The 14,506-nt window shown below is 39.3% G+C and overlaps 1 protein-coding gene across 2 annotated transcripts; it reads left to right on the top strand.

Moving 5' to 3' along the window:
* Positions 1 to 1,217: 1,217 nt before the first annotated feature.
* On the top strand, positions 1,218 to 14,037 carry LOC122834604 (von Willebrand factor A domain-containing protein 1-like). Of its 2 annotated transcripts, XM_044123175.1 has the most exons (6): positions 1,262 to 1,341; positions 1,439 to 1,575; positions 8,664 to 9,203; positions 9,708 to 9,986; positions 10,957 to 11,232; positions 12,261 to 14,036. In XM_044123175.1, exons 2-6 carry the CDS (start codon positions 1,491 to 1,493, stop codon positions 12,560 to 12,562), a joined length of 1,482 nt encoding a protein of 493 aa, XP_043979110.1. In that variant the 5' UTR covers positions 1,262 to 1,341; positions 1,439 to 1,490; the 3' UTR covers positions 12,563 to 14,036. The 2 variants fall into 2 exon arrangements, with proteins under 2 accessions (XP_043979111.1, XP_043979110.1); XM_044123176.1 differs by having other exon boundaries at positions 1,218 to 1,575; positions 12,261 to 14,037.
* Positions 14,038 to 14,506: the final 469 nt, after the last annotated feature.

Genomic DNA, 14,506 nt, shown 5'->3' with positions numbered 1-14,506 from the left:
GCTTCACTGGGGTTGCTTGGTAACTGGGGTTACTAGGATCAGTGTTTACTGATTAGTTATATTTGGAAGGTTTTTGATAAAAACTAATTTTCTAGATACAAAACCATTAACTAACTGCCTAAAAAACCTACACTGTATATACTTTTAAGCATTGAGATATTTTTAGAAGCATTTGAGTCCCAAATGGAAGTAAAAAATTTGGAAAATATGAATTTTCAACAATACATCCCCTTTAAAAGTACATCCAAAACATCCATTTGTTAAAGCTCATCAAAAAATTTGCATGTTGTGTAAATGTCAGTATTTGTTTATAATCTGAAATTCTCCTTAGGGGAATTCCAGGCCTCTTGCTCTCACAGCTCTGGAGATGCTGCAGGTCCAGACACGCACCGGATGCCGGATGAGAACAAAGGACGATTATTACTGTTCTGACTAATTTCTTCACAATATACTAATGAGCGGAAATTATGCTCCGGGAGGAAAATGTAATGCGTAAAGTTAAACCCGCACAGTGCAGGAGGCAGCATCATGATGTGGGAGCTTTTTTCCTTTATCAGAGCAGTGAATCTTCAGGTTGTTCTGTTCCAGGAGAGGAACATCCATCTCTTGGACCACCTGCTTGTTCTGCAGACATCTCTTTGAAAACATTTGGCCAAGGCAGTTGTTGTTACCGGAAGGTGAAGCTGCTGGTTATGATGCAGCTGCTGATATTTGAAGATTTGCCATGTTTGCAAAATGCTCAGGTTTGCAGTCTATATGTCACAGTGTCTATTGAATCTATAAAATACTTTTCAAATTGAATTAGTTTGTTTACGATTTAAATCCATTTTACATTCGTTGTTGATTGCTGACAATATTTTCAGGCACAGAAACGCAAACTATAAGTTAATAATTGATTTCGTCTGAGGCGGAGATAAGCTGTCCTCAGCAGTTCTGAGAAAACTTTCCTTTGATTTAAGTCATTTGTCTGGTATGTGGAAAAGACAGACAGCATTGTTTGTCATTTTCCTTTCACACCTTTTTTACTATTGAGGTTCAAGTTTGTGGCCAAAAAAATATCAAGGATTTTTTATTTTTTTTAAGAGAAAATGTTGGACTGTATCTCAGATTCCTGTGGAAATTATGCCCTCAGACTATTAATCGTTACCCTTCAACCCTTTGCTCAGAAATGAGCGCCATGACCTTTGGATTAAAGCAAACCGGAGCGCGACGGAGGCGGAGAATAATCCCGCTTTGTTTCCGGGACCTGCAAATGGGGGAGGAGTGAGGTGAGCTTCAGTCATTAAGAGTGAAAGAGATGAAACACTAAAGTGTCTGCGATGCAAAAACGAGTAGAAGAAGGTCAGGTGACAAAGCTGCATGATAATTAAATACAGATCCGTCTGTGAGCGATGGGAAGCGAGATTCACATCCTTTACTGTCTCACCTGTTTTCCCAGGTCCTAATCAAAGTCCCGACTGCTTTTAGTAATTTTCGCCGAGAAAAAAAAAATGAAAAGCTTTTTGCTTCGCTGTGTTTTCATCTTCGCGATGCTGCAGCGGAACGTCAGGCAGACGGCTGCTTCACCGGACACAGGTGAGTGTCTGAAACTGGAGATAAAAAAAAAAAAACTGAGATGGAAGGCAAACCTGTGATGATGCGGCCGGATGGCCTGCAGAGAGCACACTGCATAAATATCCAGGTGGAAAAGGAAAAGGCGCTCTCTTATCTGTTACTGTGCAGATTTTTTTTTTAAAAAAACGGGGTAATTTTCAGCGCAGCCTTAGCTGAAACGGAGAGAAGCGATCTCATCCCTCCAGCCTGAAGGAAACTGAACAGGCAGAGAGAGATACAGGGGAATAGTTCAGAGCAGAGCAGATGTGTTAGAATGGCCTACTCAAAGCCCAAACCTACTTCCATAAGAGAATCTGTGGCTTGAAATTTATGCTTAGAGACGCTCTCCATCCATTTTCATAATCACATTCAGTAAATCGGTTCCAATGAGGTTTGTTTGTGAGATTAAAGGTGCATTTTGGAAATAACAAGCATAATTTAAGCAGGTATTATTCATATATTTAATTAAACCCATTATTCTTATTGGTCTCATGCAACATGCTAAGCTTAAATGCCCTGCTTTCATTGGTTGTATGTAAAAAATAACAGAAATAAAGACTTGAACACGTTATTTTCAGGAATTTTATAATTGATTGAATTTGACTGGACTTTGCAAAAAAAGAATGAACAAAATGTAGAAAAAAAATACAGTTTTAGTTGCAGTGAAAGATGTTTCCACAATGTTTTAACACCACACTTTTCAGATTTCTATTTGCATAAAAATAAGTAATATGACTTTATCTCATTTCACAATTATGTGTTGGTTGATTTTGGTGTATAACATAAAGGAGTTTGTGGCTGGCATGTGACAAAATGTGAAGAAAGTTTAAAAGTTTTCTATAAATCCTAAATATTAAAAGTTTACTATACCGATAAACTGAATTAGAAGACAATATAAAATGTTTCTCAGCTTAGCTAAACAAGCTAAAGTTTAAAAACGTGGAAGAGAAGAGCTCAGTGTTCTCTGAGCAAGTGAAATATTTAAAGGCTGAAAACAAGCCTCCACTGAGCTTTGCATGCAATGGGGGTTAAAAATTGCCAAACTTTTCAAAACAATAGACCATTTCATCACAGTCTGATTTGGGCAAGTTTTTACTTGGACTGTGCTCACTCAGAGCTTTAATGTTGTGCTTCACTTTATAAGTGCTAAACGGGCCTTTAATTAAGGAGAGCACTTTGTGATCTAATCAGTGGAATTATCTCTAATAATTATAAATACTAGAAGTCACCACAGGGTACCTCAGATGGAGAACATATTTAAAGTACTCTAAGCTAAAGTGCTCTTTACAGTCACATTCTAGACCTACAAATCTTTGCTGTTTTTTTCATATCTGTTGTTGATTATGTCTCTTTTAAATATTAGGATGTTGTGGTATAAATATGTATTAATTTAAGCTCAGACAGACCAAGGCAGATGTACAGATGTTATTTAAAGAGGCGGTATCGTGATAAGTTGACTTTTTTGAGCTTTACGTCATGTTATAATGTTATTCCCTCATAAAAAAAAACATACCTGGAGGGTTATTATGATTTATGCATGATTGAGAAATCCTTTAATCTGCATGACAACCATTCTCCTGGCAAAACGTCTGATTGGACCTGGAGACAAAGCTCCTCCTTAGTTTCCAAGCTTCTGAGCTTCCCTTCACTTCTTCAATTAGCACATCTGCTGAGCAAGAGCTACTTCTCAGTGCAACACTGGTAAAAAAAATAAAAATAAAATAAAGAGCAGGTGTTTTTAAAGAGACAGAGACCCAATTTCAAGGCATTAAGTCATATTTGATATACATAACATTTTTATAACAGCTGAAGGAAACAAAGTTCCTTGATTGCGTGTTCCTGGAAAACACATCACTGCCCCTTTAAACCATAAACTGTGATTGAAAGCAGAGCAGTGGACCAACTCATCTGCTTGCATGAACTGGACTGAAAGTTACTTCCATATAGGAAATAAATTACTAGAGTTTTCTTCAGCTGTAAAAATAATACTTAATAAAATATGTTCCGACTGAAGATATGAGAGTCAAAGTGTTTCTCTAGCTGTGGTTTGGTTATAGTTAAAAGTATTTGCATTATTAAACTTTAAAACATTTTGAATTTTTAGAATGAAACAACTGGACCACTGCTTTCTCCCTTGACCTTTAGGTTGTGTTTTTATATCTACATGTTGGCCTACAAGTAGGTGACTGCTGTGTTTTTGTTTTTGACCAGGCCAGGATCATTTCATCACAGTCTGGTTATTTCTGTCCAAGCAACAAGGCTGCAAGTCTGCAGAAAAACGTATATTCTAATGATAATCTGCTAGATATGAACGTTAATAGGAGCGGAGGGAGGCACGTTTACTCTTAGAGAAACTATATTTAATTCACATATAAAACTGAGATGGGCTTGGAGAGTTTCAGCTTGAAAGTAGTTTGTCTCAGAACCTTACATTTCTTCCACATGAAATTGATAGATATTCTTAATTTATCCTTTCTTACCTTCTGTAAGGTGAGAAGTTGGAGGTGAAGTTAATCTAAGATGGACAGGATGGTTTAGCATCTGTGTGTTTGATTTCAGCGCATTTTGAACGGATGCTCTGTGAACTTCACAGGATCATTAACATATTTTTCATTCATCTTTGCTGCTGTCCTCTGTGGCAGATGGCCCTGGCATCAGATGAGGCCGGTTCTCTGGCAGATGATATCCTCACGTCGCTCAAACATGAACTCATTCACCTGGACATTTCTGCAGAGGAATGTAGAGAGCAGAAAATTCCTCTGCGTGCATTTTAACCAACAAACAGCATGCATGCATGCATGCGATGTGTGTGTACCTCATTAGGTTTCCCTTCACTAAGCCTGTTTTAATTTCTCTCCTGATGTTTCAAAAGGCAGTTTATTCAGATGGATGTTGAACTGACAGTTTATGGAGTTAAAACTAGCCATCTGTTTAAACTTCAGGGGTGTCAAACTCAAATACACAGTGGGCCAAAATTTTAAATTGAACAAAGCCGCGGGCCAAGGTTGAACAAATTAATCTTTTAATATGGACCCAAACAAGTTATTATTTAACAATAAATATTGAACAAGCAAGGCTTATATAATTTGAAAGTGCAGGCGTGCAAAATTGAGTTGCTAAAAATAATAATAAAACATATCAATGGCATATTAAATGAAATTTAAATAAAAACTGAATGCCTCCTTTCTGAGGAAAATGTCAAAATTAGCTTCGTACACAGGCTAATACATTTGAAAATACAATAACATAACTATGAATAAATCATTAAATAAACTATGAATAAACCATTCAGGCCTTGGAGTAACAAGAAAAGGTGCATAGAGAACGTATTTATTGCGACACACTGATTTATTCTGATGCAGCATAGCCGGGTACCTGTCATCTTTTCTTGGATGCCAGTTCATCAATGTCGGGGCTCAGGGTTGGATCAGAGGAAACCTTCTTTATCGAACAAAGGTGTTCGTCAGTCAAACGTCTCCTGTGAGACGTTTTTGTCATTTTCATTGAGGAGAAAAGTTGCTCACAAAGGTAAGTGTTATCAAACATGGAGAGCAATTGAGCAACTTCGGTGCGGATGAACTGTGTCAGGAATGAACTGTGGAAACTGTGCGGCGCCAACAGCATCAAACTTTGACTTCAGTGTTTCATCACACTGGAGTTCAATCAGCTCCATTTGGAGGTTGGTTGGTGCTTTTTCCACATCAACTGGGAAGGGATTACTGAGCAGTTCAAATCTAAGTTTTTGGGCATCAAAGTCTCCAAATCGCCGGCTGAACTCAGCGCCGAGCACACTGAGTTTTTCAGCAAACTGTGCGCACACGGCGGTAGAGATCTGCGTTTTTATGGTTTGGCAGCAAGGGAAATGGCCAAAGTTTGCTTGTAGCATCTGATTCTCCCAGGCAGATCTTAGTGTTAAAAGGTCTCACTGACGCATGCATATCTGTGATGATGCGTCCCCGCCGATGCAGCTGCAGGTTCAGAGTATCGAGGTGGCTTGAGATGTCACACAGAAACTTTTGCTCCCAGAGCTCTGCTGTGTCCTTCCCTTTGCTTTCCAGAAACTGACATTTCTTCACGCAGTTCAAAAAATCTGTTGAGCCCTTTTCCACGGCTTAGCCATCTCACCTCTGTGTGACACGGCACATCTATGCATTCATAACCACACTCTTCCAGAAAAGACTTAAACAGGCGGTGAGTGAGCCCTTTGGCTCTTATGAAGTTAACAACCTGTGTTACTGTGGTCATAATAACATCCTCCATCTTTAGCGCTTTACCACACAGGGATTCCTGATGTAAGATGCAGTGATAAACAGATAGTTCACCTGCACAGTTCTCTTCTCGCATCTTTTCACGAATCCTGCCCACAGGGCCATTCTTTTTACCACTCATCGCTGGCGCACCATCAGTGTTTAATCCCTCAAGTTTACCCCACGGCAGGTTTATTTCAGTAACACATTTCCCTGTGGTTGTGCCATGCATGGATTTAAATCCCAGAAGCTCCTCTGTAACACACAGATTTGAGTCCACACCGCGGATGAAGACTGACAGAAACAAAATCTTTTCCCTTCCCCATCAACTGGACATGTAGATTGGTGGCAAGCTCACATGTGCTCTCAGCTATTGTGTTTCTGCTCAGGCTTACGTTTGCAAAAGCTTGCTTTTTCTCTGGGCACACTTGGTCACAAACCTTCATCATGCACTTTTTTACAAACTCTCCCTCATTAAAGGGTCGGGCTGATTTGGTGATTTCTTCTGCCACGATATAACTTGCCTTTACAGCAGCTTCACTTTGTGTTGTGGCTTTTGTGAACCTTTTCTGATGTGAAACCAAACCTCTTTTCATCTCCTTTACTTTCTGGCTCCTTTGAGCCGTGTCCAAGTCCTTATATTTGTCCTGGTGTTTCGTTTCATAGTGTCGTCTAATATTGTCCTCCTTTGTTACTGACACGTTGGCTCCACAAACAAGACAAACAGGTCTGTCTTTTACATTTGTAAACAGATATTCTGTCTCCCACCTGTCCAGAAAGTTATATTTTCTGCCTTTCTTTTCACAATTTTTTGGTAGGGTACTACGGTGACAGCTGTAGTTTGAGGGCGCAGTGTGGTTTGGGGGAGAGGCGCAGGGATGCGGGGAGCGTCGGGGCTTTCAACTGAAGGAGTGCGCAAGAAGACGGATCACCACCTTCCTAATACATCCATGTCCACTGCCATAAGTGCTACTGACATAGAGGAGAAGGCTGTCTGCCTCTGTCCTGATTGCCAGCCCGAAAAAACAGCAGAGCATTATGGGATTTGTAGTATAAGCGGTGAATGCGGCGTCACAGCGTTGCCACTGTATAATACCGGCGGGCCGGCTCTAATATTAATTTGAAATTGAGGGCCAAATATAATTACACTGCGGGCCAAATTTGGCCCGCAGGCCGGAGTTTGACACCTATGGTGTAAGGCATAGCAGATCTATGCACAAACTCATTTATACAGCTGTAGATTTGAAAACAGTGTATGTAAACATCTAGTTTCAACTGTATGAGTCTGAATTGATTTGATAAAATGTACTAAATTCAACAAAATATGACTTTTACTAAGAAAATACAAAGCTGTGACTTTTTAAATGAAGACAGAGAAATCTGGATCTGTATTAAAATCTCACAAAACTGTTATTTGCTGCATTAAAGTCCCTGCCAGGCATTCCTCCCCCTTGATATTTAACCAGTTTCCCTCCACTTTTATGTGATAAATTCACTTTTCTAATCAAATCCCTGGCTTCCTCATTACAGGAGAGCAAAATTTTGCTTGTAGCAACATTAAATTCAAATTAACACCAGTATTTTCTGATGTGTTGATAACCGTGGCTCATATTCCTGTTGATGCATCTCATTGTTATATGAATCCCTCCTTAGGGACCGTAACTGCACCTCTGAAAGTAATAAGGTCAGCCATTATTCTGATGTTAAATCTGTTCAGTTCTTATATGTATAATTGTAGTACTATATTATATGTTATTACTGCTGCTAGTGTGTGGTATGATGAGGAGGAATGACACCTCATTAGTCGTCACTTTTTAAAAAATAATTTCCATGTAGTGTCAACAGGAAGTGAATGTATCTTCATCCAGCTTTTATATTTCAGTGTGTTGTTGTTGCTTCTTCAAAGCCGATATTTTGTATACTTTTAGACACATTGAAAGCTAATAGTATGTCTGTCCTATTTTGATTTAAACTAAAATAACTATTGGATAAATGATCCTAATCTTGATTCAGTCATCTTCTGACTTGGCTTGCAGGAAGTTTCATTCATGTTAGAAAAATATATTTTCATCCTGTCAATAATGTTTTTTGGGGGGGTGAAAAGTTACTAAAATATTAAATATGTGAATATTAATTTTGTAAGTTTCTTTTAAAAAACAAACCATTAATCAAAAATGACATTTCACACATTTTTATACTTCCATTTTGGTCTCAGCTACTTCTGAAAACAAACCAAGCGCTTAATAAAAACACCCAGTTGCTTTTTGGGCAACAAGTTTGTTGGAGTCTGGAAAAATGAACCGTTTCAAAACTTTAGTCACATTCTACGGGCGCTGCACCGTTACATAGCAACCCCAGCCAAGCCAGCCCGTTACCTAGCAACCCAAGGGGAACTCCAGAATGTTCGACCAGTTGGTTTGACCGCTAAATGCTCTGTTCAGTGACTGCTGGAAAAGACAAGTGTTTTGTTGTTGATTTACCATCCAGAAACCTTTGCTGCATTCTTGTTGGTTGTTCAGGAGCTTTGTTCTGCTTTTCAAAGATTTGCGGTTGTATAATTGTGCATCTGCCGGCAGCCATTTTCACTCGGTGTAGCCAGCAGAAGTCTATTAGGATTTAAAGTGACAAGAGGCCCTGAAACAGTTCAAAATAGGAGGAATTGGCCAGACTAAAACATCATTACCTAAGAATGATCTTGTGTAAAAAATTTAATTAACATATTTTAGCCCATAGACCTATTCTAACCTGTTCAATGAAGCATAGTAGATAGCTTTAAGTCTGACATGTTAGTACATAAATTATCTTATTTTCTGTTCTCTTCAGAGTTGAACTGCTGTGAAGGGGACATTCTCCTGCTACTGGACTCCTCTGGAAGCGTGACCACTTCAGAGTTCTCTGGCTTTTTGACCTTCCTCGCCAACCTCCTCCACCCGTTTACCCTGGGCCGGGGCCACGTCAGGGTGGCTCTGCTGCTGGTGGGTACCACTCCTCACCTGGAGTTTAGCCTGGATGCCCACAGCAACCAGGAAAGTCTGCTGAGAGCCCTGCTGAGCGTCCACCAGCAGCAGGGAGACACCAACACGAAGGCCGCCGTAGAGCTGGCGCAGCGGCTGCTGTTGGAGGCGGACGGGGACGTGCCCAAGGTGGTGCTGTGGATGACGGACGGAGTCCAGCCTGGAGACGTAGAGGAGGCGATGTCCGAGCTGAAGGCTCGCGGAGTTTATGTGTTAATTGTTTATTCGATTCATGGCAACCACCAGGTGTTGCAGCGCGTGGTGACGCCTCCGCTGGAGTCACACCTGTATTCTGTGGACACGGAAAGCATCGACATCATCACAGAAGACCTGAGGGAGGCCATCATTAGTATGTGTGAATGTGTTTTTAAATGTGTAATTAGCTATAAATAATTAGCCTGGTTATTTAAAAAAAAAAAAAAAAAAAAAAAAAAAACAGCCCCTATTTGTCCAGACGGTCTGGGCTCTCAGAGTCCTGGACTTGATTGTTGATTTTACCCATTGATTTTACCCAATCATTAATGTTTCCCTGTGATGTATGTGCACCAGTTTAATGCTGTTAATGTTGATTGGATGGCTCAGTTCACTTCTTCCTCTGCCATTACTAAATCACAGGCAGGCTCCAATTACAGTATAAAACAATGCAGAAAATAAACATCATCGTTCAAAACTTCTTCTTCTGTTCGCTGATTGAGAAATTCAACTCAATGGGAGAAATCCCAGACTGAGCTGTGAAGAGAGATTATAATCAAGCAAAATTGTTCAGAAAGGCAAACATCAGGCTAATAAATGATACATATGATTATAAAGTACATTCTATTGTCTTCACATCTTTTTTTTTGTTTATTTGTAGAAATCATTCGCACAGAGCGACTGAGGGTGGTTCGCTTGACTTCCCATAGTGCAGTGCTGGAGTGGCATCCTGTTCTGGCTGCTGACGGCGGTTACTATGAGCTGAGCTATAAAGCTGTGGATGATCCCCGCTATGAGAAAACTACGTTTCTCCCCAGCAGCGCCAGCCAGGCAGAGCTGACCCAGCTGCAGCCCGACACGACGTACACAGCCTCCCTCCTGCCCGAGTCCAACCAGCGGCTGCACCGCACACTGACTGTGAAGTTCACCACACTTCCTGGTAAAAATCACATGCCCACTTTTTATTATTTACTTTCTTCTCCTTTACTAACCACAGAAAAGACAGAAGAGTGATGTGTTTTTAAAATATATATAAAGTTTTTGCGATGTGAAACATACATGAATTATGGAGTAGTAAGAATATGTGTATGTAGCAGATTACTGGACAAAGAAAAGCAACAAATATATTGATATCAATAAAACAACACAAAGCAGACATAAACAAAACCAAACAAAACAGCGACGCAACAAACAATCATGTAAAATCACCATAGGCTTCATAATGCCTATAAAGGATGAGTGACACATTACGAGACAGACTGTGCATTTGGATCAATCTTATACTGAATGAAATGGCTCAAAAACTGCTGCAAGAGACTGCAGAATTTATTAACGAAGCATTAGTTATCACTCTGAAATTTCTCCACATGGAGGATCTCATTGAGTTCAGCTAACCACATTTTATACAAAATCACTTTATCCGATTTCTACAATTTTAATTATTTTCTTGGCTATTACCATTCCATCCATACATCGCAGTCATTTGCATAGAGATGCTGGGGTTCATAAATGAAGCAGAATATTAAAATAAAACAATACACTTCTATATATTTTTGAAAATGTCTCACTAATACTGGTAGCGTTTGAGACAAGGGGTCATCAGTAAAGTCTTAAACGTAACTATTTCTGCGTCGCTCTCTTTAAAAATGGTTTTCGCAATACATGTATCCCAATTTACACTTTAACTTTAGCATCTAGATGAAACTCTCTCTGGGTCACTCAAATTAAATAATTGACTTTGACTCTAATTAAGACAGATTTAGCCTAATCAAGAACTTTTGACCTAATTTGCATTTATTAAATTAACTGAAATTACAGCAAACATCTTAAGTGTGAATCAAGAGGTAGGTTTAAAATCAGCATGTCTTTTTTTTTTTTTTTTTTTTTTTTTTTTTTTTCATTTCATTTAGATGTTTTAAGTCCAGCAGAGGTGACCTTGTCAGACCCTGGTCCCCGTCAGGTCCGTGTCAGCTGGGGCCCGCGGCAGCCGGCTCGGGTACAGCGATACACTCTGGAGTACGGAGCGATTCCCAGCGGTCGTGTTCACACTGTGGACGTGAGCAACCAGAAAAGCTCTGTGCTTCTGAGCAACCTGGAGCCAGGCACTCAGTACCTGATCACAATGAGCGCTCTGCACCTGGACGGAAAGGAGAGAGCCATGTCTGTGAGAGCCTGCACTCAGGAAGGTTGGTGCATCAGGATCAGCTCCTCCTTCAATGTCAGTGTCAATTTATTTATATAGCAAACGACAAATGTTGTTTCAACCAATAAAATTGGGTCTTGATATAAAAGCAGAACGGACATGAAGAACACTAATATATTAATATAACTAAGATATTCTTAAATGTAAGAATATCTAAGGGTATTTTCGCACCTGGGAGTCTGGTTCAGCTCAGTTGCAACATTTGTTACATTTTCAGCTGGTGTGGTTCACTTTCACACTGCACTCTGTCAAATCAAACAAATTGAGAAAACTGTTCCCCTTCTCGCCTGTGGTGGCGCTGCACCAAGAACCAATAAATGAAACAACACAAAAACCTCCAAAAAAGATATGAGCGAAACGTCCTTCTTCACAAAATGAAAACGGAAATGGAGTGATGGAGGGTTTCTCTTTTGTCTTTGGTAAAATCCACAAGCCCTTTCATTGTCCCGTTGCGTTTGTTGTGGTTGCATTTACCCAGCATGCCTTGCACTGTAGTGTGCATTCAAAGCCAGAGTTAATTTTAGTTGAATTGAGACCTGGGTTTTTAGGCGGACCAGAGTTTGATTGCACATTCACATCTTCCCAAATGAACTGGACTTTCCATACAATCAAACTAGAGTTTGATTAAAGTGGACTAAAGACTGCTGGTGTGAATGCACCCTATGAGAAAATGGTTGGTTGACAGAAGTGCTCTCACTAGAGTGTGGATGTTAAGAGCGCAGAGATATGATGGAGTTAAACCTTTTAAATAATAAAAGTAAGCAATAAAATCTTAAAATAAATCCTAAAACAGACCTGTTAAAAGACAAGCTGCTGAATTTTGGATGATTTGTAGACGATTTATATGTTCTTGCGCGGGATACAAAGCGATATCCGAATCCAACCCAGAGATAATAACAGAGTGACTCACAGTTAATTGTGGATTTTTGTCGGTTTTAAAGTGTTTTATTTGCTTGTTGAAACTGTTCTCCCTGCAGTATAGAAACTGGGGCGTGTTTGATTTTCCTGCAGAAGCTCGGCCCGCCCTGACCGACCTCCAGCTGACCCCGACAGATCGGCAGGAAGGGAACGAGGTCCAAGCATCCTGGCAGACCAACACAGAGGGACTGAAAGGTTACTGGGTCAGCTGGGAGAAGAAGGGTTCCCAAAACTCCCAGTCAGAACGCTCCCTCTCCACCGCTTATCTTCCCCCTTCGCCTCCTTCAGTCCGGCTCGCCCACCTCGCTCCGAACAGCCGGGTGTGTGTGTCTCCGGTCTTCAGCTCGGGACGAGGAGATGGGATCTGCTGCACTGCCAAGACAAACAGCGGGTAGATGGCCTGACAGGATCCGTTCTTCTAATTACTGCAATTATATTCATAAAATGTTGGGTTCTTACAGGAGTCTAACTGTCTCTGTAGAGTATTTCAGTCTGTGTGGATGAAAACTGGGGAGTCAAACTGAGTATCTTACAACACTGCAGATACATCCTAGTCTGTTATCTTATTTCCTGAGGTTTATTTTATTTGTGTACAGAAGATTTAGAACAAAACTCAGTCATGAAGATACTTTAATATCAGTCCAATCTGTCTCTTGTTTGCACCATCGATCACTTCAAATAAAGAAATGAAAACCTGGAACAAACACAAACCTTAAACTTGTGACATCTAAGTGTTTTAGCTGTAATCTCCACTTAAATTTATTTTTGCTGCTCCAGTTTTCTTAGAATTGGTTTAAGAACATTTATTCCTTAGTTTAATCACTTGTGTAATTAGAACAACTTTCTCTAAAAGATCCAATAGAAACACTTCTTTGTAATAAAACTGAACCAGTGTTTATTAGGGCTAATTATTGGTTAATTAATCCATATTTATGTAAAGCACATCACGTATGCTATCTTCATGTTTTGGTCAACTCGTTTCCTTTTTTCTTACACATTTATCGCCATCTAGAGGCCGGATCAAGTACAGTCGTGGTAAAAAGAAAGCGCCTCGAGTCAAAATCATCCATTTCTTTAATAATTCACAAAACTATTAAATTCTCACTTTAAATCCATAACTTCAATCATGTTGATGTTTAAAATGCACATCCCAAAAATCTCTACAAAGTACAGAATCATTTAATAAATCAGAATATTATTAAAATATTTTCTCAGTAACTCAGCTGAATAAGTCAAACACATTACAACAAAGATTAATTGCAGACAGATTGATGCGTTCAACTCTTTATTTTAATTAGTTTTTCGCTAATAAAAACACGACAAAAAGGACCAGTCAGAAAAATAAGAAAAAAAAACATTTTAATACTGAAAATATGAGCTTGATAAAAAGCATGTTTAATACCGGCATAAATATTATTTTCAACTTTTAATCAGACCAATGAGCCTCATTGGGCCGTTCATTGTAATTTATTTAATTTGACTTTAACAGCATGCTCTCCTTTCAGATTGAGTCTATATTACAGTCAAGTCTGAGTAATGTTTGCTGAGACGGATAAAACATATAATTTCTTTTTTTAAATGACAAATTTGTCATTGTTCTGTTAAATACATCTTTTTGAAAATATGTTTCTTTGTTCAGTGCTGATTGCTGCAGCTGTGAATATATTTACAACCCTTGCTTAGCGTACTTCAGCTTTTTTCAAAGTACATTTCTATGAAGTGAGGAAATTTCTATCACCGCTGATTTTAAAAAATGCCTAAAATGCCACATTAAATTCTTTCTGGTGGTTAAATATATAATATCTGTGGTATTTTATTTGTTTTATATTAACCATTGCTTGTATTTCTCTTGATCAACCACACATTTAGTCACATTCGTGACTTAAGATTACTTTCTGCTTTGTTTTCAGCTACATATAAATGAAGTCTGAGATCTTCTGTAAACCGGCAGACAACCTGCTGCAGGTGGATGCATACGCGCAAAAATGTCTTCATTTCCTTCAGGTGCAAAATCTAAGGTTGCAACTTAAGCACATTTTGCTCAGGGGAGATGATTCATCTCCTGTGTTTCATTAACACACAATTTAATCTCCCTGAGGTTGAAAACATTGTGATGCTTTATGGCTTTTTATGGCCCAGTTGGATGTAAAATAATGCGTATGGGTAACCAAAAGGTCAATCTTCTGCTATGATGTAACACAAATGATTTTCTTCAGTTTTTGCTGCAATGGAAAGAAAATCTCCAAGCTGATTGATTCCCCGATGCTTAAGTTATACAAGCAATATTCTTGGAAAGCTGATTTGGACTTTCTCGGTAGACATTCACAATGAAGGTGGAG

The sequence above is a fragment of the Gambusia affinis genome, linkage group LG07 (genome assembly GCF_019740435.1).
Source record: "Gambusia affinis linkage group LG07, SWU_Gaff_1.0, whole genome shotgun sequence".
In the NCBI taxonomy this organism is placed as follows: Eukaryota; Metazoa; Chordata; class Actinopteri; order Cyprinodontiformes; family Poeciliidae; genus Gambusia; species Gambusia affinis.
Note: the sequence above shows the minus strand (reverse complement) of the source record. Positions and strands in the feature narration are given on the sequence as shown.

Coding starts and splice junctions, on each gene's coding strand:
- LOC122834604 (XM_044123176.1), top strand. CDS start 1,491: ATGAAAAGCTTTTTGCTTCGCTGTGTTTTCATCTTCGCGATGCTGCAG. Junction 1,576..8,663: donor GGCTGCTTCACCGGACACAG/GTGAGTGTCTGA, acceptor TGTTCTCTTCAG/AGTTGAACTGCTGTGAAGGG. Junction 9,987..10,956: donor GAAGTTCACCACACTTCCTG/GTAAAAATCACA, acceptor CATTTCATTTAG/ATGTTTTAAGTCCAGCAGAG.